The sequence below is a fragment of the Lithohypha guttulata genome (genome assembly GCF_036872675.1).
Source record: "Lithohypha guttulata strain CCFEE 5908 chromosome Unknown scaffold_2, whole genome shotgun sequence".
Lineage (NCBI taxonomy): Eukaryota > Fungi > Ascomycota > Eurotiomycetes > Chaetothyriales > Trichomeriaceae > Lithohypha > Lithohypha guttulata.
The window spans coordinates 920,857-948,555 of NW_027042751.1; the positions used below are offsets into that span (position 1 = coordinate 920,857).

At 49.2% G+C, this 27,699-nt stretch overlaps 9 protein-coding genes across 9 annotated transcripts; 5 read left to right on the forward strand and 4 right to left on the reverse strand.

The window, feature by feature from the left end:
• Positions 1-2,424: 2,424 nt before the first annotated feature.
• Positions 2,425-4,239, forward strand: RFT1 (Oligosaccharide translocation protein rft1; the record flags this gene model as incomplete). Its single annotated transcript, XM_064896815.1, has 1 exon — positions 2,425-4,239. One exon carries the CDS (start codon positions 2,425-2,427, stop codon positions 4,237-4,239), a length of 1,815 nt encoding a protein of 604 aa, XP_064755765.1.
• A 457-nt stretch (positions 4,240-4,696) lies between these two features.
• On the reverse strand, positions 4,697-6,262 carry DBP3 (RNA-dependent ATPase; the record flags this gene model as incomplete). Its single annotated transcript, XM_064896816.1, has 1 exon — positions 4,697-6,262. The coding sequence occupies one exon, from the start codon at positions 6,260-6,262 to the stop codon at positions 4,697-4,699; it is 1,566 nt and encodes a 521-aa protein (XP_064755766.1).
• Positions 6,263-7,280: 1,018 nt separating this feature from the next.
• On the reverse strand, positions 7,281-8,080 carry LTR64_002447 (uncharacterized protein; the record flags this gene model as incomplete). The annotated part of the gene is made up of 2 exons (XM_064896817.1): positions 7,281-7,887; positions 7,935-8,080. The coding sequence occupies 2 exons, from the start codon at positions 8,078-8,080 to the stop codon at positions 7,281-7,283; spliced, it is 753 nt and encodes a 250-aa protein (XP_064755767.1).
• A 283-nt stretch (positions 8,081-8,363) lies between these two features.
• On the forward strand, positions 8,364-14,017 carry ENP2 (Small ribosomal subunit biogenesis; the record flags this gene model as incomplete). Its single annotated transcript, XM_064896818.1, has 2 exons — positions 8,364-11,307; positions 11,823-14,017. The coding sequence occupies 2 exons, from the start codon at positions 8,364-8,366 to the stop codon at positions 14,015-14,017; spliced, it is 5,139 nt and encodes a 1,712-aa protein (XP_064755768.1).
• A 698-nt stretch (positions 14,018-14,715) lies between these two features.
• NDE1_1 (NADH:ubiquinone oxidoreductase) lies at positions 14,716-16,506 on the forward strand (the record flags this gene model as incomplete). The annotated part of the gene is made up of 1 exon (XM_064896819.1): positions 14,716-16,506. The coding sequence occupies one exon, from the start codon at positions 14,716-14,718 to the stop codon at positions 16,504-16,506; it is 1,791 nt and encodes a 596-aa protein (XP_064755769.1).
• A 522-nt stretch (positions 16,507-17,028) lies between these two features.
• LTR64_002450 (uncharacterized protein) lies at positions 17,029-18,704 on the forward strand (the record flags this gene model as incomplete). The annotated part of the gene is made up of 2 exons (XM_064896820.1): positions 17,029-18,451; positions 18,538-18,704. 2 exons carry the CDS (start codon positions 17,029-17,031, stop codon positions 18,702-18,704), a joined length of 1,590 nt encoding a protein of 529 aa, XP_064755770.1.
• Positions 18,705-23,057: 4,353 nt separating this feature from the next.
• LTR64_002451 (uncharacterized protein) lies at positions 23,058-24,334 on the forward strand (the record flags this gene model as incomplete). Its single annotated transcript, XM_064896821.1, has 3 exons — positions 23,058-23,547; positions 23,596-24,044; positions 24,092-24,334. 3 exons carry the CDS (start codon positions 23,058-23,060, stop codon positions 24,332-24,334), a joined length of 1,182 nt encoding a protein of 393 aa, XP_064755771.1.
• Positions 24,335-24,612: 278 nt separating this feature from the next.
• AYR1 (NADPH-dependent 1-acyl dihydroxyacetone phosphate reductase) lies at positions 24,613-25,524 on the reverse strand (the record flags this gene model as incomplete). Its single annotated transcript, XM_064896822.1, has 2 exons — positions 24,613-25,422; positions 25,471-25,524. 2 exons carry the CDS (start codon positions 25,522-25,524, stop codon positions 24,613-24,615), a joined length of 864 nt encoding a protein of 287 aa, XP_064755772.1.
• Positions 25,525-26,621: 1,097 nt separating this feature from the next.
• On the reverse strand, positions 26,622-27,696 carry GLO1 (Lactoylglutathione lyase; the record flags this gene model as incomplete). Its single annotated transcript, XM_064896823.1, has 3 exons — positions 26,622-27,284; positions 27,339-27,496; positions 27,546-27,696. 3 exons carry the CDS (start codon positions 27,694-27,696, stop codon positions 26,622-26,624), a joined length of 972 nt encoding a protein of 323 aa, XP_064755773.1.
• Between the last annotated feature and the right edge of the window lie 3 nt (positions 27,697-27,699).

The following is a 27,699-nucleotide window of genomic DNA, read 5'->3' on the forward strand; positions in this document are numbered from 1 at the left end:
ACGACCGAAAGCCACTCCATTGATGCGACAGGCACCACAAACGTCAAAAACGACATTGCGCAATCCTTACATTACTAGCACATGGTCTAAAATATGTTCTATTTCTGTGTTGTTGAGCAGACAAGTCATCTCAGCAAAGTAGTCAACCGGGAGGTCATCGGCGTCGCGAAACGCAACGAAATTGATAAGAAGCTGCGGTGAGGTAGTTCCGGAAGTTTGGATCATGTCGCACATAAGTTCGTCCGACAGGTCCTTCAGTCCAGATGGTAACTCGCGAATCGATCGAGAGTGAAATCCAGCGCCACATTGTAGGGATACCTTGCTGCTCTGCACCAGACCATGCGAGATCCACGCTTCCGCCACTAGGTTGAGCGCAACTAACCGAAAAGCGTCCGCAGCGAAGCAGGTGGTTGGGTATGCCGATCATGCCAGGTCTCCACCACGACTCGATGCAAGGGTCGTCGTAACGTGCTAAGACATATAGCTTCATGTAGTCGCCCGTTAGTGACCGAGACCTTGGGACGAAGTTATGTGATGTATCGGAAAATCGTTGGCATCTGAGCAAAAGTAGTTCCTTGTGTATTGACCAAACAGAGGTGAACCCAGACCTTGCCTGTAGAAGAGACGACTAGCGACAATAGTTCGTCTCATCTGTTATCCACAGCCGGGAAGAGCCATCAAGCTAATTCGTACCTCAACAGCAGAGCGAGTACGACGTAACAATGCTTAAGAAGCGCTTAGACCTACTGAAACAGTCCGCCCGGCCGAACGTCAAGCGCAAAGACTCGAGGCACAGCGCTTACTGGACCGTTACTGCACGCTGTTAAGACGACTTCCTGCAACACAGTACCTGGCTCTGGCACCTGACTGCATCTTGAAACTGTTGTCCATGTAGTTCTGCACGAGAACCGAGATTCGAGCTGACAGAGAGGTGCATGGTGCTTCTTTGACAGTTGACAGGCTGGCGACGTCCGCGTAAGAAAAGCTCCGAAAGTCGAAAGATGTTAAGAGATCTGTGTGGTGAGTACTCAAGTGTACCTTGTTGGCACGAAGTTCGGATCCACTCTTCATTTCTTACAGTAAATTGCCGTACAATATCTCCGATATGTAGGTATATGTCTAGCACCTGGGGAGCGTTAAGCTTGCAGCGTATTTGGAGTACTGCTGACTTGGGCTGTGTTGTGTTGACGAGCACAACGTAATAGCATATGTGGTACGAGCTTTTGACTTCCCGGTAAACCACGATAGCTAAGAGACAGAGCGCAGAATTGAGCTAACAACGTACGCCGGTCGAGGAAGTCCACGTTCGGTCATACACGAGCAAGCCGTACCGGCCTGTTTTTGCAGAGCCTTGGCTGGTTTGACTAAAATGAGTTACACAGACTGCTTGAGTGAGTGTTCCTGGTGGTGTGTTTATTGTGTGTGCTGGAGAACTCGCTTCTGTCGTGACGAGAAGGATCTTCGCAAGCAGGTACCCATGACCATTTTTGCTTCGACGTCAGCATCATCGGTGGTTGCCAAGTAGCACCTTAATCGAGCAACCTCCCCCAAGATGAATACTTCAGGCTCACCGCAAGCACGTTTTATGACTCGTCATCTCTTCTGCAGTCAGAGATCGCTCCGAAAGGCAATTTCCCTGTCAGTCTGTAGGGCAGAACTTGTTTCGTTCGAGACAGTCAGCATGTTCGTTCGCTGCAATGCAATGTCCACCAGATTGGGCTTGCCGCATCCATCGCGGTAGGCAGTGTGTATTCCCTGGTGACGAGACTCTCAATAGCACTGCGAAGCCCAATAGCTCACTATCTTCGAGCCCATCCAGCAATTTTCGTTGCTAGATACAAATACTGGTTCGGTATATGTCCTTGAGCTTCTTGTTGGGGTATCGTTACGATATTCGAGGTTGCTCGGTCAAAGGAAAGACATTGTGTTGCCAAGGCAAGCCTGCAAATTCACAGGCAGCGACAGATCAGATGGTAGAGGCCATGATTGACATGAAGGTGCAACCAAATGACAGTAAAGCTTGTGGAGCTTTATTCCAACGCGGTTCACTGAGCAGAACTTTAGGAGCAAAGTGCGACCTCGCAAGGATTGCCTATTCTCGCCTTCTTTACGTTCAGATGCCAATCCCAGACCAAGCAATAATAATGCGAAACTGAATTCTAACTTTCAACGTACACATGATTGAGGATCTGTGTGGCTCCCAGTATCGCAAGCATCAAAAGGAGACACGGCAGGAGCGAATCCTCTTTCCTTATACTGGCTGCATTTCGCGTTTGGAGCACAAGTGATGCGGCAACTGTAGTCCTCTGTGCTGAGAAGTGGATGCTAGCTATTCTCAGTACAAACGATCTTTTCTTCGTCTTCGACCACTCACTGATCAAACCTACAATCATTTAAACTGCCCCTACTCCAGTACTCTTCTATATGGCCTCTAAATCCGCAGAAGACACGACTGGCACCCTGTATCTGATCGCCATCCAGGTAGTGTCAAGAGGACTAACATTCATAGGCAATCAAGCATTGCTCCGTTATGTGTCTCCTGGACACCTAGGCCTTGCAGTACAGCTGGAGGCTCTGTCCACATCTGTCCTCTACACAGCTCGTGAGAGCTTGCGTGTTGCTCTACAAAGAAGCCCGCGAATCGCGTTTGAGAAAAAGAGCCGTCGCATAGCAGTCGCAACGTCTCAATCTGCTGTAAATGCTGCGTGGCTCGTGATCGTTCTTGGTGTGGTACTGGGTAACCTCTTCAGCTTTCTTTATCTATACCCTGCTAGCACAGATTTGTTAAACTCTCCAGATTTCAAATTAGCTTTTTGGCTCTATGCTGTAGCCACGATATTAGAGCTTCTGTCCGAGCCCAGCTTCGTTGTCATACAACAGAACTCGCTTTTCAAGAGCCGTGCACGTGCAGAAACTTCGGCTGCAGTAGCGAGGTGCATCAGCGCTTGCTTGACTGCTGTGATTACGTATCGAAGAAAGATGCCTATGTCCGTGCTCCCATTCGCTGTTGGCCAAGTTCTTTATGGACTGTTTCTGTCCAGCATATATTGTTGGACGGCAGCTGTCAAGGCCTCCTCAGCAGGCTTCTCTACTCTGCCCGAAAAGGTGGAAGCCACGTCAGACATTTTGTTTTCCCGTTTCTCGAGACCACTTCTTGGTCTCGCTGGAGCTTTCTACGGACAGTCTATCTTCAAGTGGTTGCTGACACAAGGTGATACACTAGTCCTGTCTCTATTCGCTGACCTAAGTGCACAAGGCATTTTCGCACTTGCCAGCAACTACGGAGGACTACTTTCCCGACTTCTATTTCAACCAATGGAGGAAAGCAGTCGCAACGTGTTCGGACGACTCTTGGCTAACGAGAAGTTGACGAGGACAGGAGACTCTACTGGCAAATCACCCGACTTGATTGACAAGCGCAAACAAGCACTTCAATATCTGTCTACAACCTTGCGCGTGTACAGTCTAGCTATTGCGATACCATGTATCACCCTTTTACCTCAAATCTTTCCACTACTTGTGCAGACACTCCTTGGTTCCAGGTCACAATGGAATTCAGCACAGACTTCGGCTCTGTTATCAGCATACAGCTATTACATTCCGTGCTTGGCATTTAACGGTATCCTTGACGCCTTCGTTACCAGTGTTGCTACAGAAGCAGAACTTGGGGCACAATCACTCATGATGATTGGCACAACTATGATCTACCTCAGCTCTGCTTACTTGGGCATGACCGTCATGCAGCTTGGCGCGGTCGGTTTGGTATACGCAAATATCCTCAATATGCTGCTGCGGATTGGCTTCAGTATATGGTTTATCGCTGGCTGGATACGAGGGTATCTGCCTTTGAAGAGGGCTAAGCATCAAAGATCAGTATTTAGACAATTTGTGGACAACAGCATTCCAAATCCGTCTTGTCTATTGGTATCGGCGCTTATCGGCGCGGCGCTTCTGGCAGAGGGTAACGTGAGACTCGTCTTGGGAAAACAAGAGAACCCACAAACGACTGCTAAAGTCAAACTTGCGGGACTTTTCTTGGACTTCGACCTCTTCAGCTTGAGCTACTTCCTGACATGTGTCGTTCTACTCATCAGTTCTGTAGCAATAACAGAGAGCACTTTCCTGCTTGAAGTGCTGGAGCCGATCGTACCACAGAGAGTCAAAGCATGGCTCACGTTTCTATTCCCACCTCGGCAGGACAGCCTTCGGACGAAGCCAAATGATACCAAAATCAGCTGAGACGGAGAGCTTCATTAAATCAAGAGGTGCAGCCAAGACCCCAATCTATTCGTCCTATCTTTGGCGGTCCGGTGCTGAGCTTCAACAAGAAGCCAGGCTCAGACCGGCAATGTCAACAACACAACCAGATCAGGCCACCAAACAGCAGGTACGGAAATACATAATGCTCCCACGCAGGGATCCAGCCTCATGTAAAGATTAGACTGCCAAGTCAGGACGTCAGACCAGGATATGGACGTGCTGTCAACGTCTTTTCAGTTTCAGACACGCAGCAATGGCAAATAACGTGGGTTGGACCCGAACAGAGCGATGAGAAAGATAATCACCATGCTAGAAAAAAAGAATCATATTCGAAGTTGTCTCTTCCAGAACTCCCGCTATACCTCTAACCTGGAACACTTTTGCGACACGCCAATTTTCCCACAAATAGCAATTTCAGCAGCATTGACATGAAAACTCAGTCATCAAAAGTTACTTTCGTACTCTTTCTTCCTTCCATCCCCTCTTTCGGACCAAAAGCACCATAAGCCTCATGCTGCTTCTTCTTTACTGTCGTACCAAACTTCAACAAATCGTCTGGAACAGGTTGTCCGGCTCCCTTCAGTACATTCACCAAACCACCCGCGAGCTGTTTGTCCTGCTCTGTGAAGAACGTGATCGCTGTGCCGTCTTTACCTGCACGTCCCGTTCGGCCTATTCTGTGGACGTAGTCTTCGGCCGTGAGTGGGAAAGTTACGTTGAGAACGAGCTTGACATTGGGTATGTCAAGACCACGAGCAGCGACATCGGTAGCGACGAGAATCGTGCTGCTGCCAGACTTGAATGCGGCTAAGGACCGCTCTCGAGCTGCTTGAGCGAGATCACCGTGGATTCCGGCGACTGCGTAGCCATTACGGCGGATGAGCTCTTCGAGCCTCGAGGCTTCTTTCTTGTATAGTGCAAAGACTAGTATCTTGTCGTCTTTCGGTTGTTTTCTCAGTATTTGCAGAAGACGACCGGTCTTATCGTATCCGTCCATGACTTCGACGGTCTGCTTGATACGTGGATTTGCCCTCAATTCGCCGTGGTCATCCTCGTTCTCATCGTCGGCTGAGGCAGCTGGACCACCACGTCCGATCGTGATACGTACTGGATCTGACATGAAGGTACTTGCTAGTTCGCGAATCGATCTAGGCCAAGTGGCTGTAAACATTGCTGTTTGACGCTTCGAACTAGAAGGCATAGAGGAAATTATGTGCTTGATATCGTCCTCGAAACCTTTATCGAGCATGCGATCTGCCTCGTCGAGAACAAGATAGCGAGTCTTGCTCACGTCTATTGTGCCGTCGCTCATGAAATCTTTTAGCCGACCAGGTGTAGCGACTATGATATTGCAACCTTTCAGGTTCCTGCGCTGCTCATCTTTGTTGGTTCCGCCATAAACGCAAGTCGCTTTCAGCTTCGAGGACGAGGACGCCTGGCTGAGTTTGTCGATCTGCTCGAACACCTGAATAGCAAGTTCGCGAGTAGGCGCTACGACGACGGCGCGAATACCCTTCTTTTTCTTGAGACTGGTAAGACATTGTATAAGTGGCAAGCCGAAAGCTAGAGTTTTGCCAGATCCTGTCTCTGCAATTCCTACTACGTCTCGCCCAGAGAGCAAGAACGGCCAGGCAGAAGATTGGATAGAAGAAGGTTTTTCGAATTGCGATAGGAACGAGGAGAAGAGCGTGGTGATCTCGGCTGGGAGGTGGCTGAACTGCAAGATAGGTCGTAAGGACGTGCTCTGAGGGTCTGTGATCTGAACGTTCTCTGCCTTCAAGTAGTTATCTACGTCGGCTTGTGGTAAACCTGTAAGAGCTGGACTCTGCTTGTATTTGCCATTTTCCTCGTCTTGCTCGCCTGGTGCAGGTGTGCTCTCGGCGGTGATGTCGGTGGATTCGGGTGTAATGTCTTCGTACTTGAGGGCTTCTTTGCGATCTTTCTTCTGTCGCTTCTTTTCGTGTTTTGCGGAGGTTCCGTCGTCGAGTCTGTGCTTGCCCATTGTGTGATGCTGGTTCAATGAGGAGTGTTGGTATCTGAGCGCATCTGAGAAAGTTTTCGGATCGAAAAATTTAGTGGGTACTATATCGTTGTCCGAAAATTACCCGAACCACCAACAAATTCTGCTCACAGCAATTTGAACAAGCTTGAAATGTTTCCCATCGATTACAATCGAATGAAAGACGCAGCATATTGCGAGACTTATTGCAAGAATGTCGGTCTCACCCATGGACAGCGTGAAAGCATGCTGGGAAAGAATCCAAGCAGGAGCACCCATCTACAAATTTCTTCTGGTAAAAGTTGAGTTTGTCAGTGCCGAGAACGGCTCTATGGTAGCCAGGTTACCAGTTACTGAAAATCTGCTGAACTCGAAGAAAGGCCTGCATGGTTCAGTCTCAGCTACGATCGTTGATTGGGCAGGTGGCATGGCTATTGCTTCGACTGGAATGGAAAAGACTGGAGTAAGCACTGATATTCATGTTTCTTATGTGAGCTCTGCCAAGCTTGGTGATATCCTTACCATTGAAGGTAAGGTTTCGAAAGTTGGTCGGAACCTTGGTTTTACAACTGTGACTATCTACAAGGGTGAAGGAGACGATCAGCAGATCGTTTGTCACGGCACACATACGAAATATGTGCTTCGAGACCAGCCGCCAAAAGCTGCAAGTTGAAGCACGACCAAATACTGAGCAGCATATGTGGTGTTGTTGTTTCCCTCCTCCTGCGAATGCCTAGTCCAGCTGAAAACGTCAATCTTACGAGTCTGTTCAGCTAGGTGATGCACATTGTATGTTTTATCTCCTGAGAACACTTTCGGGTATAGTTGCATATTGCACCAAAGGAACAAGACAGTTCCTACTTCCCGCTATCTCTTTGCGTCCAGCATGCGCTTCAAAGCGGTCATGTAATGGACTCACTCTTATAGCGAAGATTGTGACCATAGCTGGCCTTTAGATGTTGCTCAAGCTCTCGGTTGCTTGAGAAGCGTGTTCGGCGTGGGAAATATGGGGTCTTTGTGCTCAAGCATTGAATCGACCGTCGGCGATCCAGGCGGACCAGAAGCCACCAATCTCTTTAGCCAAATCCAATGCTGTCATACCATTGTCATCCTTCAGTGTACGTATGTCTGGCTCGGCCTTGCGATCGCTTTTGCTTAGGCCCAGGCTCTGCATCGCCTGCAGTACAGGTTGCGGAAATTTGGCCCAGTCTAGGTTGGAGGCGATGGCGAGTAGTAGCCATGCGACTTCTTCCTGCTGGTAACGTACAGCGACATGCAATGCAGATCCAGATATGCCTTCAAATGTGCCAACATACCTCAAGATGTCTGTTTCCTCCTCGTCCTCCTCTCCGATATCGTTGTCTGGGTCGTCCTTGATTAGGTGCAGGACAGCGTCAATGTCACCTTCTCGACAGAATTCTAGGAAAGCATGTCCCCGTCGTTCTTCTGGAAAGGCTCGTAGATAGGCTTCCTCGGTGGCAGTAGGTAGGATATCAAAGTTGGGTTGAACGCCTCCTTCGTTGCGGACAGTGCAAAGGACTTGCTGTTGGCCTTCAGTAGTGGAAGAAGATATATCTTTCGAGCAATTCGGACATTGAGTAATGGTATAGGATTCCAAAAAGCACTCCCTACAGCTTGTTAAAAACGAAGGCAGGGAGGAAGGACTTGTACGTACCAATGAAAATGGCAACCGCAGTTCAATTCAACATCATCAGGAACGCTGTCCGAGGTATCTGCACTCTGTTTGGAGTCTTCTGCTTCACTGTCTGACTCGAGCAGAACCACTAGTGGCTCTTCACACACTGCACAACCGCCAGACATTGTTTGTTTTGAAACTTCCACTTGTTCCGCTGAATGACTTGCTTTCCTTTCAACCACTTGTTGCGATGCTCGAGCAGAATGATGGAGTTTCTCTTGTCGCGTATCGTTCAACTTCCTCTGCTTTGAACTTTTTTTAGCGACCAAAAACTAATCCCACCACATTATCGATTGGCGTCCAACCATTTGCGGAGCTATCAACTCCACCATCTGCCCAAAGTATTCAGCCGCACCTACCCTCCTGTTCATGTCTACTGAGTGCCAAGATGGTATCAAAGTGAACACAATGTCGACGCAAGACTCGAGTGACGATGCATGTGGTCGGAGTGAGTCTGTATTGACCGAGAAACCGACCGTTGAGCATGATGTATCCGAACCTGCTGCCGCAGATTCTGTCAATATTCCAGCTTCGCCAACATCCACGAACCCGCTACCAACCACATCGGACCGCGTCAGATCTCTAACGAATGACATCCTGCACTTCATCGGCAACGCAAGTAACGAGACTCTTGGAGCTTGTGCTGTGGGCTTAGCAGCCTCGACATATCTCGTGCTCGGAAGGCTCGGCCTTGTGCTTATCGGAACATTTGGAGGGATCATACTTGGCTCAACCTGGAACCACGACACGATCGCTGAAGGCAAAGATGCGACTAAATCTGGGCAACGAAAGAGGGAGCTCGGTATAGAGGTTGCAAAGAGAGCGTTGGACTTGAGGAGTCAGGATCGACAGGGTGAAGAGCGTACACCTCAGGAGAAGATTGAGGCATCTACAAGTCAGGAGATACTGGACTTCTCTCAATACCCTTCACAGACCGCCGCTGCTCTGACATCCTTCTCCGATGCTGTTGTTCAGGACTATGTCAAGTATTGGTATTCTCCGATCCTACCCACCGATCGTTCGTTCCCTACCGACTGTCAGCAGATCCTGATTGCCTTCATAAACTCGTTTTCGAACCATGTCTCCCGAAAGAGAGCTGCCGATCCTTTTCTCGACTTCATTGCAAATTCCACTTCTGTAATAATTGTCTTCCTACAAGAATTAGCCCTCGCGTTGAAAGCTTCACAAAGAGCAGAAGCCGAAGAGGCTCTAACAACATATCTGCAATTTCAGCCCGATAGTAATTTAGCGAACGTGTTGAACAAGGAACAGCAAAAACGAAAGCTGCACATAGTAGCAGATGACATTCTACAGAATTTCTTGGACTCCAAAACGTACAATTGTCTTCCGGCTAGGACTTTTCTCAGTGAAATCCTAGCCGGGCTGATCCTGGATGGTACTCTAATCTCCTGCTCCAGACCCGAATGGATCAACGAGTGGATCGTCTATCTGCTTGAAGACAATGAACCGGCACTGCTTGACGCTATTGATGCTGGTGTCACTGAACTCGAACGAAATGCTAAAGTGGCCGATGCTCCAGTCGAGGACGTTGCTCAGAAAGCTCAGCATAAGAGACGTGTTAGTAGAGCGGAACAAGCTATGCAGGATGCTATGATGGAAGCACAGCGGATAAATGAAATGATTGCGCAGGACGAAGCTAGAAAGAGGCAGGCGTTTCCTACCATGGACAGTGAAGATGCTCTTTCAACCACAACTACTACCGATACGGGTGTCGCTACTCCCATCTCGTCCGATGAAGAGCCTCAATCTCGACCTACTCGCGCCGTCAGTAATCCTATGGTTTTCGACAATGAGGGCAATGCCATTCCTTCTGTTGCTCCGAGTCCTGCTAAACCAGTACGACTACAATCTACCTTCACTGACTTCGATCAGCTTGAACAGCTGCAATCACCTATACCAGTTCAGCCTACCTCACAGGCACCCTCCAGAACAGAGAGTATGATTGCTATTCCACTTACCCTTCACAACGCATCCATCAATATCATAGAGCTAGGTATGGACAACCCCCAAGTCGTCATGAGACAAAGACCCGATGGCGATATGATGGTGCAGATAGAGCCGGCTTCATCCAGGTTTCCAGGATGGATTGTGACTCGCCAATTCGCGACCTTCGAGCCTTTGCACGAGACCTTGCGTCGCATTGCCAATATCTCAGGCGCTTCAGAATTCAATATCGAGTATCCAGAATTACCGTCGTGGCGAGGTCAGAAAAGAGAGCTCTTGATCCACGAATTAGAACGCTACTTGCGAACAGCCTTGAAATTTGAAAGACTTGCAGAAAGCGAAGCCATGAAACGCTTCCTTGAGAAGGAGACTGGTCTTGACAAGATTCCATCTTCGCAAAAGAACGTCTTCATTCAAGCTGGCAATGGACTTGAGAACGTTGGTAAAGGATTTGTAAATGTTCTTGGTCAAGGTGGAAAGGGCCTTCAAGCTGGGGGCAAAGTCTTCCAGACAGGTGGTAAAGCAGTACTAGGTGGTGTCACAGGCGTGTTCGGAACCGTCGCAAGCGGGCTGGCAGGCCCAAAAAGACCTGGTCTGTCGACAAACAATTCGTCCTCGTCGGTCACAAGGTCGCAGCAACCACTTGCCATGTCTGCACGTCAAAGTCATGACTCGAGCCGTCAAAGTACCGACCACACCAGCGCACGTAGACAGTCACCACAACTATCAATGAGCGTGAGGAGCTCCTTGGAGCAATCTCGTGCATCACAGGATCTGGCAACGAGCACGTCTCCACAACCAGACATGGAAACGATGAATCTTCCACCACCTCCCGACATGATGACTGACGAGTATGAAGCCGCTTCTATCTCGTCTCCGACCAGGCAAGGGCTCAACAGGCAGATAGCGCCACAACCATCCCCTTCATCTTCTACAATGAGAGCGAGCACAAGCGAAACACAAATTGCACCGAAAACACCATCCATGCCCACAGATACAGGATCTGTACCACCTCGAACTAAACAGCGAACTCAAGATGTACCCATCTCAGACGAAGAAACTCGCATGACTGTGGAACTTATGTTCGCACTGATCACGGAACTTCTCTCCTTGTCTTCAGCATGGACCTTCCGCCTGTCCTTGCTCACAGCTGCGAAATCTTATCTCCTCCGCCCTAACAACCCACAGTTAAAATCTATTCGGGCTCTCCTTCAGGAAAGTCTTATCGACGCCAATACTTCCGATGCCGGTATAGCAGCTCATATTCGGAAATTACGTGAAAACGCATTACCTACAGAGGAAGAGCTGAAGGAGTGGCCAAAAGAGCCAAGTGAGGAGGAGAAGGAGAAGTTAAGAGTCAAGGCAAGGAAGCTACTGGTCGAGAGAGGTATGCCACAGGCTCTAACCACGGTCGTGGGGATTGCCGCGAGTGGAGAAGCGTTAGGAAAAGTGTTTGATTGTCTGCAAAATAGGGATGTAGCAAGAGGTCTGATATTCGCGTTGATGTTGCAGGCGTTGAGGACGGTGATACAATGAAAGGATGACCTGTGTATGAGTAGATATGGATATGTACGATTATGGTTACGACTATCGCTGCATGGGCTTGTATAAATCCTCTAGCATAACGTGCAAGGAAACTAAATACGAAAGCTCCCAAATAGCTGTCTTGTGCCTGGTATTTTGCGATGAGAGGACGGATTTGCTGGAGCATTTCAAGCTGAAGCAGAAGTGGCAATAGTTTGCTGTGTTTGCCCAAATAATTTCTCGGAAAACATATTGCCCTCAATTTTTGACATTGCCTTTGCACGAGGAATTGCTAAGGTCAGTGAAGCTTTCGTATATGCCCTAACCCTCGAATGTGATGCTAACAATACCGTAAAGCCGTCGAACCCTTTCCGTCAGCATCGAGTCCGCTAGTCAATGTCATGAAGCTCACTAACGCCGCCGTACCAGTCTATACAGTCGCAGGCTCATCCGCAGCTGGCAACATTCCAGAATGGGTCAAGAACAAAAAGCGCAAGAAAGGCCACGACTATGCGAACCATATCGAACTCCTGCAAGACTTTGAGTTCGAAGAAGCTTCCCAATGTATACGAATTAGTGAAGATGGCGAATGGGCAATGAGTACAGGAACATACAAGCCTCAGATACATACACATTATCTGCCGAACCTAGCACTCTCGTTTGCGCGACATACCGATACAATTAACAAGACGTTCTTGCTCTTGAGCAGCGATTACTCGAAAAGTGTACATTTGCAGGAGGACCGGAGTATTGAGTTTCACACGCCCGGTGGATGTCACTATAAGTTGAGGATACCACGATATGGAAGAGATTTAATATACGACCGGAGTTCAACTGAGTTGTATGTGCCGGCTGTGGGTGTGAATGCGAATGGTATGGGCGAAGTGTTCAGGATCAACCTCGAACTGGGAAGGTTCATGAACGAATTCGAGATCGATGTGGGTGGCGATGATATGACTTCTGCAGGAGGTGGAGCATTACAAGGTGGTATTGGAGTTGGAGGTGTCAATACTGGAGCTGTTGCTGAGGCGTCACATGGTCTGCTTGCGTTTGGCACAACTTTGGGAACAGTCGAGTATTGGGATCCTCGAGTTAGGACACGGGTGGCAAGCGTGACACTGCCGATAGAATTTGGTACGAGGCCAGAAGTGACGGCGATCGACTTTCATAGGTCAGGCATAAGAAATGCTGTGGGCACATCTAGTGGTCTAATCTACTTGTACGACCTGCGCTCACCTGTACCGACACTTAAGAAAGATCAAGGCTACGACTATCCAATACAACACGTTCAGTTCCTCACATCCAATTCCTCCACACGATCCACACATTCCGAGCCCAAAGTCCTATCCGGCGACAAGCGCATCTTGAAGATCTGGGAAGAAAGAGATGGCACACCGTGGACAAGCGTTGAGCCAGAGGTAGATATCAACTGCGTGGCCTGGTGTCCTGATTCTGGCATGATTCTTACTGCAAACGAAGGTAAACAGCAGCATGCGTTCCTGATACCCCAGCTTGGTCCTGCGCCCAAGTGGTGTGCGTTCTTAGACAACGTGGTGGAAGAGATGGCAGATGACCCCAACGATCCGAATGCCTACTCCGCTGGATCGAGGCGAACAGGTGAGGTGTACGACAATTTCAAATTCCTCACCACGGCGCAGCTACGCACGCTCAATCTCGATCATCTGGTCGGGAAGACGAATCTGCTCAGACCATATATGCATGGCTTCTTCGTGGCACAGAAGTTGTATGAGGAGGCACGACTGATAGCCAACCCTACAACCTACGAGGAGGAGAGATCGAAGAGAGTGCAAGAGAAGATTGAGAAAGAGAGAGAAAGCAGGATTCGTGGACAGAAGAAAGTCACTGCGAAGGTTAACAGGAAGTTGGCTGAACGTATCCTGGAGCGCGAGGCTGCTAATGAGCGCAAACGAGCACAGAAAGTACTTGCGCAAGGTGGTGATGAGAAGGCTGTGGTACCCGAGACAGTGGTCAGCGACGAAAAGGGCTTGCTTGCAGATTCTCGTTTCGCGCAGATGTTTGAGCAGGATGAGTTCATGGTTGATGAGGCGTCGCGGGAGTTCCAAGCTATCAACCCTAGCACCAAAGTCGCACCACGTTCGAATCTCGACCACGAAAGAGGGTTGACAGCTGTGGAAGAAGACATGATCGATGAAGTACCTGGCTCCGACGAAGACTCTGACGCCGAAGATTTCTCCTTCCGCAAGCAAAATGGAAGAGCAGAGCGTGTATCGACGGCAGATTACAAACGCAGACCGGAAAAGAAGAAGTCGAAGCAGAAAGGAGGTGGTCTATCGATGCAAGTATCATCGTCGAAAGCTGGGCCGAGAGCTGCAGGACGACAACAACAAGATCGATCTTTCGGAGACAGGGCTGCAAACTTCAGACCCGACACTAGGGAGAAGAGATCGGGAGGGGTGGGCGTGGTTGGAGAGAAGACGATTTCGTTCGCGCCTGCGTCGAAGAAGAAGGCAAAACCCGATTTCGACTCTGGTCGATCTGTACAGCGAGGCGATAGGAGGAGTGCTTCGAAGAATCAGTTCAGGGGGATGTAAGAGCGAGTGAATACCCGATGACGTGCTTGACGGCTTTAGCATGGTGTTCAGGTAGACCACGATTCACGCATATTTATGTAGCTGTCTCTTGTTGTGAACAAAGTGGCCATCATTGATGTATTAGTACGTGTGTAAGAGGCAACAATTGGACCCCAAAATGTCTGTAAATAATCCTTGAATTCGATTGTCCTGCTCGTTTCTTGATACACGCAGTCCAGAATCGAGATGATGGAACGATATCATGATATTAGCAATACAGATATGATCTTTCAGAAGTCCATGATATGACACTCGTTATAGGACACTTGGTAGGGCGGTGAAGTTCAGCATGGCTCTAACAGAGCTTAGCGCATGGGTTGGCCCGGCTGCAATTAGGTTGTTGACATGCGATGCGGCGAACTTGTGGACTACTCGTACCGTTTGCTAGTCGTACCTACTCTACTACCACACTCATGGACTGATATTCAGCTGCAGTATTCGCTCACCCGATCATACTAACCATACAGGAATACGTGATATAATCCTAGACGCCACTTTCCGACAGCTGAAGCCGAGACAGTAGAACACGCCGACGATCTCGATCAGATCCAGACTAGACACAGCACGACGATATCCATGGACGCCATACGACATACCAGAGCATAGCCCAGTACGGTATACACAGCTGCAGAACAGAAAAGCCACAATACCAACCAGTAATGACCGGCTCGGATAGGTCGCTGCCCTCGTCGCCAGCGCCAGGAGCATCCCCTGAAGAGTCACTGAAATTCTACAAAACTCAGTACGAATTTCTAGAAGCAGAACTCGCCGAGTTTCAAGCCTCGAGTAAGGACCTCGAAGCAGAACTAGAGCGCGACGTTGAACAGGCTGAAAAAAGGGAACGACAACTTAAAGAACAGGCTGCCGATTTACGCTACCAGGTCGACGAGTGGAAGGAGAAACACAAACAAGCTAAGAGCGAGGCTGCCACTGCCCAGGCCTTGCTGGAAAGAGAAATCAAGAATCTGCGACAGGAAAACCTGACCCTAAGACAACGAGTCCGAGACATTGAGGTAGCCAATGACGATTATGAACGCAAGCAAAGGACGACAGAGGTGTCGCTGGAGGATATGGAGTCGAGGTATAATCAGGCTGTCGAGCGAGCAGTCATGATGGAGGAGGAAGTAAAAGGAGGGGAGCAAGAAAGAGAGTCTTTACGTATTGAGACACAGCGACTCAAGGACGAATTCTCCGACTTCCGTATAGAGACCGACGTTGTGAGGAAGAAGCTGGAAAGAGCAGAAGAGGAATTGGCCGTCAAGAGAAGGTCTCTGACCATCAACCCACACATTGTCGCAGCATCACCAAGGTCCGAGCTATCTCCAACCACAACAGACGCATCCGCACCATCCTTCGATACTCCACCTGCGAAGACAAAGACCTCGTCGAGCATCTCTGACGCTCCTACTCCACCCTCACCACCTGCATCAAATAAGATGGCTGTAAATACACCATCCTTTGCTACACCTGCTCCAGTAAAAACAAGATCATCAATAGGAGCAACACCCAGACAGCCGCCCTTATCGGCAAAAGGTCATGCACGAGGCGCATCAGTGGCTACGATGGGCAGACCACAGCCAAACTCGACTTACCGACAGAGTCTTGGAAAGCCTCTCACGACTGGTAGGCAGTCCATTATACCCAGTGGCTTACCTCAATCATCATCCATCGTTCAGCTGCGCAATCTGCGAGGAAAGATGCAGAGTCTTGAGGAGCGAGTCCACAAAGCTAGGTCAAGATTACCTGGTCCAGCTGACACACCTCCTCGTGGCTCGCCCAGAAGTGGTTCCGCTTTGAGCAGCCACATGCCTGCTTCAGTAACCATGCGTAGCAAGCGCAAAACGGGCAGTATTTTTAGTGCTCAAGATTCTGAAGAGACTCCCTCAACACCATCTGCCACGCGGACGAGGCCGAGTCGACCGTCACTGACAGGAAGACCAGCATCGCCTGTGAGAACATCCATGGCTGCACCGCCACGGCCCTCCAGTCGAGCTAGTGCTGTTTCAACCCGTACGTCGATGAGCCAGTTTCAGCCAGGGCATAGTCGGCCCGCGAGTCGGGCAAGTATATCAGGTCTACGAACCCTAGCAAATGGGCACCATGCACCCAATGCGAGCACAGATCGAGTACGGCCACATTCCAGTCTTAGCAGTCACGGGGGCTACGATGGGACTTTCGAGGAAGAGCCAGAGTTAGACAGCAACGTATCAAGCCAGGTAAACGCAACACCTCGACGGACGACATACACAAAACGCGTCAGTGATGTCAGTTCCGGTATACCGACACCAGGAACCACGAAACGGCATAGTCTAGGTGGAGGCAGTCGACTGCCAGCATTGACCAGGCGGCAGAGCGGTGGTGTAGTACCGACTGAAGGTCGTCCACCGTCTCGGCAGGTCCTGGACGGTGTCAAAGAAGGCTTTCAGGATGATGATAACGAAACGTTTTGATGCGCAATGACACGACCCCCTGAAGATCTGACGAATGTAAAGTGAGCGAGACCTATTCGCTTTGCTGTATGAATGGGATTTATGAACTACTTCCAACTTCTTTCCTCCTCGTATGGCGTGCTCGCATTGTTGGTGTGAACGTTCTCTTCGTAGTAGGCCAATGGTACCCTCTGGCCAAACGCACAGCCACCCACCCACCCACCACTTTGGTCGTGGATCAGAAAGCGTGTGACAGATCATTTCAATCGCAGAGCCAATAACTGTAGATCGTGAATTTACGGCAATCCACTTTCTAGTGCAGATCGAGCCGCTAAATTGCTTCCCTGTTCGATGAAAGGCAGTGATGTCACCTTGGCTCCAAGATGGTAAACACGAGAAGTTGAAATGATCTGCCCCTCAGGCTGCTGACCAAAGTTTGTGCTGCAGAAAGGACATATATTCACACTTCCAGTCCTGCGACCGAGATCATTCCGCTAACAACCGAAATACTCTATACCTCACATATACTGTTAGCCTGCAAACATGGCCTCACACAATCCAGCTACACGCACCAACACTGCATCAACCTCTGGCTATGGCTCCGACGACGATGCTGTACCAGGAGGTGATCCCGGCACCTCGCTCGGTCTCCTTCAAGAACGTCTTTCGGCGTACAAGCATATGTGTGCCTACCTGGAGGACTACGTCAAGGCCGTTGCGAAAGATCAGAAGTCACAGAGCAAAGACAGCGAGAAAATACTCAAGACCCTCAACCATCCTCTGAAGGAGGGTCACCACTTCAACCAAGAGCTCGGCGGTATCGCAGGCCTATTCGAGAACCTCAGAGCCAACACTCAAGCCCAAAGTCAGCTCTATGCCGAGACCGAACAGAATCTCGAGAAGAGTGTTCTACCCATCTTCGAGAGGCTACACAAGGAGGTCAAAGCTAAGAACAAGGAACTCTCTTCTGGAGCCGGAAAGCAAAGCAAGGCTGTCGAGCACGCTCGCAATGCCTCTCAGAAACACATCGAGCTGCTTGGTCAATATACTGCCACTTTTGATTCGGCGGGAGGAAGGACAACCGCAGCCAATGATCCATATGTCCTTCAGAGAGGTGCCTGGTACCGTTTGAACAAGCAGCTTGCTGAGGAAAACAACCATCGCTCCGATCTTATCAACATCCAGAACAACTTTCAGGCGTTCGAGAACCATATCATTGCGACCGTCCAAAGTGGTATGACCACCTTCAACCAATACATGGCTAGTTCGCTTGATCGTTCCAAGGCCATGTATGGTGATATCGCACACACGGTATCGAACATCGACCAGAATGTGGAGTGGAATGGCTTCCTCAAGAGAAATGGTCACATTATGATCTCGCCCAATGCTCCACCACGATCTATCGACTCAATGTCTTTCCCCAACATGAACCACCGCGCAACTAAGGCACTTATCGAGGGTAGTCTTGAGCGAAAAGGAAAGCTCTCCGGCTACAAGGTTGGCTATTATGCTGTCACTCCAGCTGGATACCTGCATGAATACAAAGACAATGACAACTTCAGAGCTGATCCGGAGCCAGAGCACTCCCTGTATCTTCCTGACTGTGTCATCGGCGCCGTCGACGGTCAAAAATTTGCTCTCAAGGGCAAGGACTCCTCTGGCAACAAGCTCGTCCAGAAAATGAGCATGAGCACCGAATACCATTACAAGGCACATACTCCACAAGACGCTCAGCAGTGGTATAACGTTATCCAATCAGTCTGTTCAGGCACCACCAATAGTCTGCCGAGTTCCCCAGTCAGCCAACAAAGCTCAGCCACATATCCACCCATCGACACGGCCGGTCACCAGCAAAGTGGCATCACGTCAACTATGAGTCCTCAGCACGGCCAACCAGGTATGGCGGGTCACGATATGGCACATCAGCCTGGCTCAGCCACTACCACGTCTCCAACATACAACACAGGTGAGATCCCTCATACCATGACAACCTCGCAACAAACGCGCTACGAACAATAGGCTTGGACTCGAGGCTGATACAATAGTTCACAGGCGAAGCCCAGCACTCACTGGCACCTCAGGGTCAAGGTCAGGCATTGCCTGATCGTACAGCCGGTGGTTTACAGGCTCCACAGAACCAGGGAAATCTTGCGAGGACGCCTTCTGGTTCATACCATGTTGCGCCCATGACCAATGAGTTGGAGCCGAGGAAGTACTAGCTATCCAGGCAGGCGATGTAGTGGGGGAGTTGCAAAAGATACCAACCGGATTGTGACTGACGAGATTGTCTGTGTCTTGATATAGGTAATATTATCTGATTTAAAGTGTCTGTTGTCATTCTCAAAGTCAATCACTTGTTATATTGCTTACCATACTTCTCGCGCAACTAACGGCATGATTCAAGATAAGACGCAAGAAAAGAGCCATGCTAGGCTTGCATAGCAGCCACAACCCTGCTAAAGGACACGATAGATCACTGACAAGTTGAATTGGATCTTAGGAAAGAAGGCTCATACTTGGTCTACCAAACACTCCATCCATCTTCAAAAGTTGCGACGATCGTGCCTCCAACAAATCGCTGTGCGTGGTCAGACGCGCAATATGTGAACGAATGAGTGATGGCAAAGGTCAGACGTATACACGTCCACACGCGCAGACACACACACGCGCAAGCACCAATGTGAGAACACAAGTCACAACTTCTTGACACATCTCTACTGCGTTCGTCTTCAAAAGGGTATTAAAAGCCAACTAATTCCTGCATCTTCTGTCCAGAAACATCTAAATATACAATCTACAACCAAATCAACCATACTTATCCAACCAATACCAAAATACATATTACCAGAAACCCTCCTTATCCTTATATGCCCACCCAACCACAACTACGAATCCTAGTCCTCAACCAACCACTACCATGGGATCCCCTCCTCTCAACAACAAAGTCCTCAGCGGCCAACCCCCTCGCCAGCCACGACCACGAACACCACCTCCAGAACGACCACCACCACGACAACCCAGACCACAGACACCGTCTCCAGAACGACCGAAGCAGCGTGAGCGGGCGTCGTTGGGGCCGAACCCTCCGTTCGATAATTGAGGCGTCGAAGATCAAAGCTGAGCGAAAAGCTGGACTGCTTCAGCCAGCTTCGAACAATAAGGACAGCCACAACGACGATGAGTGTGACGATGATAGGCCAAAACCGCCGCCTCCAGGACCAGATCCTACAGTTGACTGTCACTATCAATTCTTCGCAGAGCCGTATGTAATTCATGACGATGACGAGAATCTCTTCGTGAATAGACCGGGAGCTGATCCGGAGTGGTTCAAGCACGTTTCTGAGGAGGAGCGATATTTCTCGTTAGGAGAGGGAGTGGTGCCTGGGACTGAGAGTGGGAGGGGGCATGAGTGGGTGGTTTATTATTGAGCTTTTTTGTATGTGGTGCGAGACGGAACTGGAGCTGGAGCTGATTTGATAGTGTGGGGAAGGGGAGATGTATTCTGGCTTTTCTTGTAACGTATAGTTTTGCGAGTCAGTTAGCTTTTTGAGCTGTGTCATGAGGCATAATACATCGTTTTTGAGCTATATCTCGTGGTGGGCTTTTGAATTGCTTAGGCCGTGTGCTTCTTTGCTTGTCACTTGTCAGCTTGAGCTAGGCTTGCAGGCAAACATTGCAAGGCATCGGATATGGCCAAGGATTGTGTTGAGCAGTAGCAGCAGCAGTACATTACCTGTGTGGCAGTAATGCTTGTGCTTGGCCAGCCAAAAGCATTTGCTGGCTGTGAGTACGTGGTTCTAAATATTGCTGCGCACCAGATTTCTTATCACCACGAGAAGCTGATGACAAGCAGTTTTGTGTAACATGTAGGATTTGTACAAGTCTTCTTGTTCGATTAGACCATCCGATCCTAGATTGTCTTCTTCTTCCATTCCAACCTAGTTCAGTAGTCCATACCAGAAGTGAACGTCTACCTCTCTACGATTGTAAACATGTTCAATCTGTCAAAGGTCTTCGGGCCACAGGACGATACTGCTCCTTCTGTGCAGGGTCACAAAGACCAGGACTCTACCTGGACGTCTGCTAGTTCCTCCTCTAGCTCTTCGTCAGACGGTGATGAGCACCAGAAGTCAAGATTTTCACCACTTCTACCGCAGGACATAACCACGCATGCTTTCAAGCAAGGTAGCGGATCCGAAGAGCAATATGATCACCACTCTCCAGCTCGCCATGCAATCGACATCGTGAGGCCAGAAGGCAGAAACTGTACGACTGATCGTCAAGCGGACCGTAAGACCGTATCAGAAACAGGACTTCTGCTTCCTGCTGAAAGCAAACACGCTGCGTGTCCACAGAAGAGGATGGCTGGAGACGAAGAGAACGTCTATCTGCTTACCCCCCCCCGCGACACACTCGTTTCATCCTCCTATTGATTAAGGCACTCTTAGCCATCGGGTTCCTCGTTCAAGGAATTGTATTCTTCTCCATCCATGGTTCACAAGATGAATCCAAGCTGACCAAGCGAAATGAGCAAGAAGCAGTGATTGGCGGAATTATTGCTGGAGTGTTTGTCTTGGTGGTCATTCTGACCATCTGCTTTTACAAGATGTGCAATAATGTTCGAGGGCCGGTTTGGGGTCGTTGAATGTGTGCTGCCTATAATGGGACTTTGGACTGAGGTCGTGCGCAAGACTGAGCTATTTTGAAACCAATGTGAAGCTCTGTAGCTAGGTCAATACAGCAAGTTCTCACACCTGTGACATCATATAGGTCTCCTATGAAAGGCGTTCAAGCTCAGGCCGTAGTTGAAGCCAGGATCAGCTGGCGATACCGAAGGTCGTCAATCACTTTGTGCAAAGATTTCGATTGTTTTGGATCGATCGTTCTGTGGCACTTCTTGTATATGGCTGTGCCGACAAACTCATACCGCACGTTCGGCAGATGGCTTCTGTATGTTGCTTGACCTCGACCATTTCCTCTCCTCCACACACATCTTCAGCAGCTTGTACAAGAAGTACAGCGGAACCCAGCCTAGGATCAGAGGTACGACGAAGATGATCTGTGCCCACAACGGCCAATCGACGAAGAATGTCATGGTTGAACACTATTTCTGAATCTCTTCTTCTGTAGTTGTCCTCGTCAAGTCAACACTGCACTCCTCTGCGGGCTGTGGTAGTACGTATCCGGATTTCGAGGTTGTCAAAGCCTTCATCTAGGTATTCTGTTTCCGAGCTCGTGTTTTGAAACCATAAATTTAGTAGTCAAATTGAAGAGACTAGACGTGTTCGTCATGTCCAGAACAGTAAACAGGAACGAACACCTGACATTTCGCGACTTTCACACGAGAATGACTGGCTTTGTTTCGAGCTTCCGCAAACGGAAGGCCAATTGCGTATCTGTGTGATAGAATGCAAAATGTGATTTCCTCAAAGCCATTTCCTGCCAGCTGCTGCTACTCGAGTACGGAATACAGGGCTCTTGATCTCATCGCCTATCTTATAGAAGGGGTTCATTAAGGTCTTGACCCATATCTCATAAACTTCTGTCATAAATTGGCGAATGGCCTCCTCAGTCTGTGGACTGGTGGGATTTTGAGCAATAGAGCTTGATGACAGGGTCGAAGTTCTACTACCAGCTGCTGCAGCAGGACCGCCAGGTTGATGAAGCAGCATGAACCGTACGTTGGTGCCAGTCATGAAACAGCTAATATGAGAATTGGTTGGGGCATAGTGGTCGATCACTTTCAACCACATATTTGGAGTCAACCATTGAACTTCTTCGACGACATCAATAGCTGCGTGGATGATGAACTGATTCATATACCTTGAAGACTCGCCATTTCGAAAGTGTGCTTGGCCGTTACCACCAGTTTTCGAGGTGCCAAAAGTATACTCAAACAACGGCGTATCTGTCGGCGACACTACCACAAAATAGTATGACATCTCAGATCCTCCTTAGTACTGTTCTCTATGCAACTCGAAGTGAAGAATCAAAACGAGATAGCAAGAAGTCATACGCATCGTGTGTTTCGACTGCGGTTGCAACTCGAAGGTGATAAGGATAGCTAGCCGTTTTCGGCAAGCGCAACGCGTCACACTTTACTCTTTAGCGTGTTTCGGACTACGCGTTCGGATTTTCGCTTTCGCTTCACTCCTTGTCGTACTTACTTTCATTTCTGCGCCGAATGCAGAGAGAAGATACGCTGGAACAGTTCGCAAGATCTGTGTCAGGCATTCCTTCTGGGGTTTAAATTAGCTATGCCAGTATATTGATGAGCGGAGTGATGATGCGGCAAGTCACGCCAATATCAAGTGCTAACACGGCTCCTGCCATTGCCTACTGCCTGTGATGCCCAAGCGAAATTCACAAAGTCGTGCGAGTCTCATTCTTTCGTGCATGGAGAGCTGCGCGTTACTGATGTGCTATCTTTACACGTCAATACTCATTATGATCGATAGTCCTAGCATTCAAATTTCGAATAACAAAATCACTCACGCTTACGTACTGCAATCAATGCTCCGGCTTCGTGCACAAGCTGTAAGGTGGTATTCCTTTTGAAGTCGAAACCCACAATGCAGCGCTTACTCTCTCGATTCTCACACCATGTGATGAATCCTTTGCACGAAAGAAAGAAGAAGATGTCGCCAGGAACACCCTCGCTCATGCTGATGCAAATCGCTACTGACTGCAATGATGCGCCTTTTTCGACCGATCTTGAACGCAGAGAGGTAAAGATAAGTGATGTTACTGAACTTGGAAATGTCTTGAGCACTTCTACCTTTGTGAAACGCGACTTGGGCTTTCAAGGACAATTAGGGTCCTACATTCTACTCACATACGGTGATACAATGTTCAGTGACGCCGAAGGAAGTGATCAATTTCGTGGCATGACATGCAACTCAGTCGCCATTGCTGGCAAGCATTCTACGAAGGTTCTGGATACTCGCCTGGATCAAGATGGGTTTCCACACTGCTTTCTTCGACCATCTGAACAGTACAACGAGGACCCTAGTGTTTACGCGTTGGGGCTTACAAACGTTGTTGAGATCTCGCCTGGTAAAGGTATGAAGAGTCAAGTATAGCGGGCGGGCTTCGACTGATGTTTGCCAGGTATTGTCTTCTTTCTCCTCAACCATCGACCAGACTACGTGAACCATCTCATTGGTGCTGGCGTTGCTGATGTCTCGCTCGAAAGTCGTAATGGTGTTCCAGTGCCCATGGCAAGAAGACACGAAAGATTCTGGTGGGACGGTGAGACAGAGCCCTGGTACGGCGACGTCTGTGCTTTAAAAGCTGGGGGCCATGTCTATGCTTACGGTCATGCGAAAGACAATCCCTGGATATATCTCGCACGAGCCCGCACCGAAGACGCAACTGTTCTCGATGCTTATGAATACTGGAACGGGGTAGACTGGCAGCGCGAAAGACTGAGACGGCAGGAGCTAAACGAGAAGCAGAGCGTCTTCTGGCAGATCAACCAGGGTCAGGTCATCTGGTCTAGGTATCACAACTGTTTTCTATTTGTGTACTGCGACAATTTCTGGTCGTGTCAAGTACTGGTACGTTGTGAGCAACATTTACATACACGAGATTGACAATTAGACAGGTTAAAACAGCTCCTTCGCCAGAAGGACCGTGGTCAGGTTCTGTTACAGTCTACAAGCCAAGGCCTATCACTGGGGGAGGCAATGTGTATGCAGCTATACCTCATCCATACTTCGATCCATCTGGCAGGACGTTGGTCATCTCGTATACCAACCACCCAAACACTGTCCAGGCTATCAAAGTAGTAAGCGCATTCGATTCTCCGGAACCAGGTTCAGCTTACGTAACTTTGCAGGAGTTCTAGGTGTTTACAACGTTCATCAGACGTTCAGCGAGAACCGGAGATCGAGCTTGGAAACACTCGTACCACATGGCAGCCACCAGAACAAGTTCACAAGCGCGACATGACCTATGTACACCATGTCTCTGAAGACTCACTCCAACGATGCTTTCGAAGCAACCCTACGCGGCTGTCCATCTGTGATGTTGTCACAATGCTTGCAGGATATACCTCAGCGAGCGGTGCAGAGGAGCATCGCTGAGAAGCCTACACACCAAATTTGAATTCTTACAAACTACTGGTCATCTTTTCTTGACTGCCTTCTCGATTTCGTCCAGCTGCGAGATTTTCCTAAGTGTACCATCCAACGTGCCTACAGGCATATGAGTCGTGAGGCGGAGTACATTGACACTTTCTCCACCCCAAATGATGTATGGACACCGTACTCGCGACATCTTCGTGACCATTTGATCAGCCCAAGTATGAGCATCAGGTGTGTTCTTCGTCCACAAATGTGATCCGTCAGCATACATCGCCTTGAGCCCTCCAGGCAGGACATTGTAGATAGACTTCTCGGGCAATTTCTTGGGCGCACGATTGTTCAAGATGTTAGACTTGACCATCCCTGTCATCAGAGCTATGACCTGAACATCAAAAGGTGCGAGCTCTAGGCGCATCGTCTCAGTAAGCGCATTCGCGGCCGCCTTCGACGCATTGTAGCCGCCTTGAAAGGGAACACCAATATAGGCTGCCATGGAGATGTGGTTAATTACTTTCGCGTTCGGCGTCTTCAGGAGAAGAGGTAGAAATGCTTGCGTGGTAGACACCAAGGAAAAGGTATTCAGGTCAAACAGCTTCTTCATCTGGTCCAGCTCGGTATCCATCATGGGAAAATTGTCAGTTCCACCTGCATTGTTGATGAGAAGATCCAAGCGGCCGTTAGTGATTTTGGTGAGGCTCTCTGCACATTTTGCTATCGATTCGCTTGAGGTTACGTCGAGTTGTAGTTCTTCGATACCGGCATTCTTGGTCTCGGAGAGCTTGGATAGGTCTCGGGCTGTCGCGATGACTCGGTGGCCTGTTTTGTGGAAGCTAAGGGCAAGTGCTGAACCCTGTGCTCGTGGGTATTGTGAAGGTGTTTCGGGGTGATATGTACTTACCAGCCCGCCGTCAGAACATCCAGTAATCAGAACGACTTTCTTGTCTGCCGCCATATCGAGGCGCGACCGATTAATGCTTCGCGCATTAGATGCGAACCTCAGTGGTCAAGACTGTTGCTTTATATAGTGGAACGGAGATGTTGGTGCCAAGGATGGTAGCCAGGCGTCTGTGCACCATGGCATCTGGGCAATAAATCATGCTCAAGAGCTCTCTTCTCCTTGCACATCACGACGGCGGAGATACATCCTCATGTTGGCGCGATGGCTGACTCAACGATATCAGAATCAGCGTCTTCTTGGCACCGGAGTCAGAGTCGTGCCGCTGGATAAGAAAGCGGTGCAATATTTGCGCCGTGTAGACTTCTTCTGGTCAAGGCAGCAAAGAGAAGGTATGACCTTCGGTTCAGGTCGGCCGCGTGTTGATCTGCGAACTGAGCAGCTAACGTACGAAAACGACACGGCCGATTACCACTCTTGTTGACTTACCTTAGATTCAGACCGTAGTGATCTTTCACAATATGCTCGGCAAACTGTCCACAGATGGTTCGAAGCTGGTCTGTACTTCTCACACTAGGCTGCTAAAGCATCAAGCCTGATCATTAGGACAGGCACCGCGGATCGAGTTCGTTGCGAACAAGCTAGACAGCGGGTTTGTGGACGAAAGTTCGAACGAAATAAAGTGCTACTGTAAATGGCTGTAGCCTAATTACGATGTTCCCTTACCACATGCCCTAACCACATAACGTCCCAGTCGTCGCCGTAAGGTGATATTCTCGGGGTAGTCGAATGCTAAAAATTGCTAGCGGACACTTCAGTGACTTGATGATAAACTCGAAGAAGGAAATCGGATCCCAGAGCGAAGTCCTGCAGCTGTTGACGAAGCCGGACATCCCAATCCACGTCGTAATTGTGAAGTGGTCTTAGTAGCAGTTGATGGCGAAGCAGCGAGGCCATGTCTAAGACTTGCAAGCACATTGGATGCACTGCGGTTCAACCAAACGGATGGAACATCACCTGTCTGGAAATTCAGTTCTATGCGGGATAGTATCGTACATGGCACGGCACGGGATGGTAAGGGCAACGACAGAAGTACCAACCAGGACATGATGCATGTCAGCCAAAATGTGATTCTAGCTTGAGCAGTAGCTGGTCTACCAGTCCGAGCTCTTCTTGATTCTCTCGTTCTGGATAACCTCGATCCAGTAGTTGTCTGGATCTAGCACAAATGCGACGTTCTTCATACGGCCATCGGTCAGCCTCTTCTTCCAGTCCACACCCTTCTCGTCCATGAACTTGCAGGCTTCGTCCAAGTTGTCAACAGAGACGCAAATATGGCCGAATCCTTGCGGCTCATCGTTGCCGTTGTGATAGACTTGTCCAGACTCTTTCTCTGTTCCATGATTCCAGGTCAGCTCGAGTAGACCTTCTTTACCAGCTAACGGGTTGACACCATTTGAAGAGTTATCATCGATCTTGTAGCTACCAGGATATCCCAGGAAGTATAATGTGAAGCCTGCCTCTTTCTGTTCACTCGTCCGCATGAGCTTCATGCCGAAAACGTCCTGGTAGAATTTGAGGGACTTTTCATTGTCCTTGACTCGGATCATGGTGTGGTTCATGCGGTAGGCGGAGGTTTCTGTGCTGGTGACATCTTTGGTTTCGTCGACTGGCTTTTGTCCAATAATCTCGACCCAGTAGTTGTCTGGGTCTAGTGCGAAAGCTATGCTCTTCATGCGCCCATCTGTGAGTTTCTTCTGGAACTTGTAACCCGCGTCTTCGATGCGCTTGCACGCAGCCTGGATATTGTCTACACTCTAGAACACGTCCAGTCAGATCTGTCCATCAACTTCTTGCTCGGGATCACTCACCACACAGACGTGGCCGAAGCCTTTGCCTGGATCTTTGTTACCGTTGTTGATAACGAACGAATCATCGTTTTCCGATCCATAGTTGTGAGTTAGTTCAATAACACCTTCTCTATCGGTCCAGTGTGCGCCTGTCGAGGCCGAGTCAGGACCGTCATAAGCTGTGGATGCGTTAGCCACCAGTGCAGGTACGGTTAGAGGCAGTCCTACCCAAGAAGTACAAGCAGAACTTATTGTCTGGAAAGTCCATCTTATTGACCTGCGACATTCCCAGTAGTTTGTAGAAGTCTACCGACTTCTTGGGGTCTTTCACCCTCAGCATGGTATGGTTGAGCTTCCATTGGCTATGATCAGGAGCCATCTT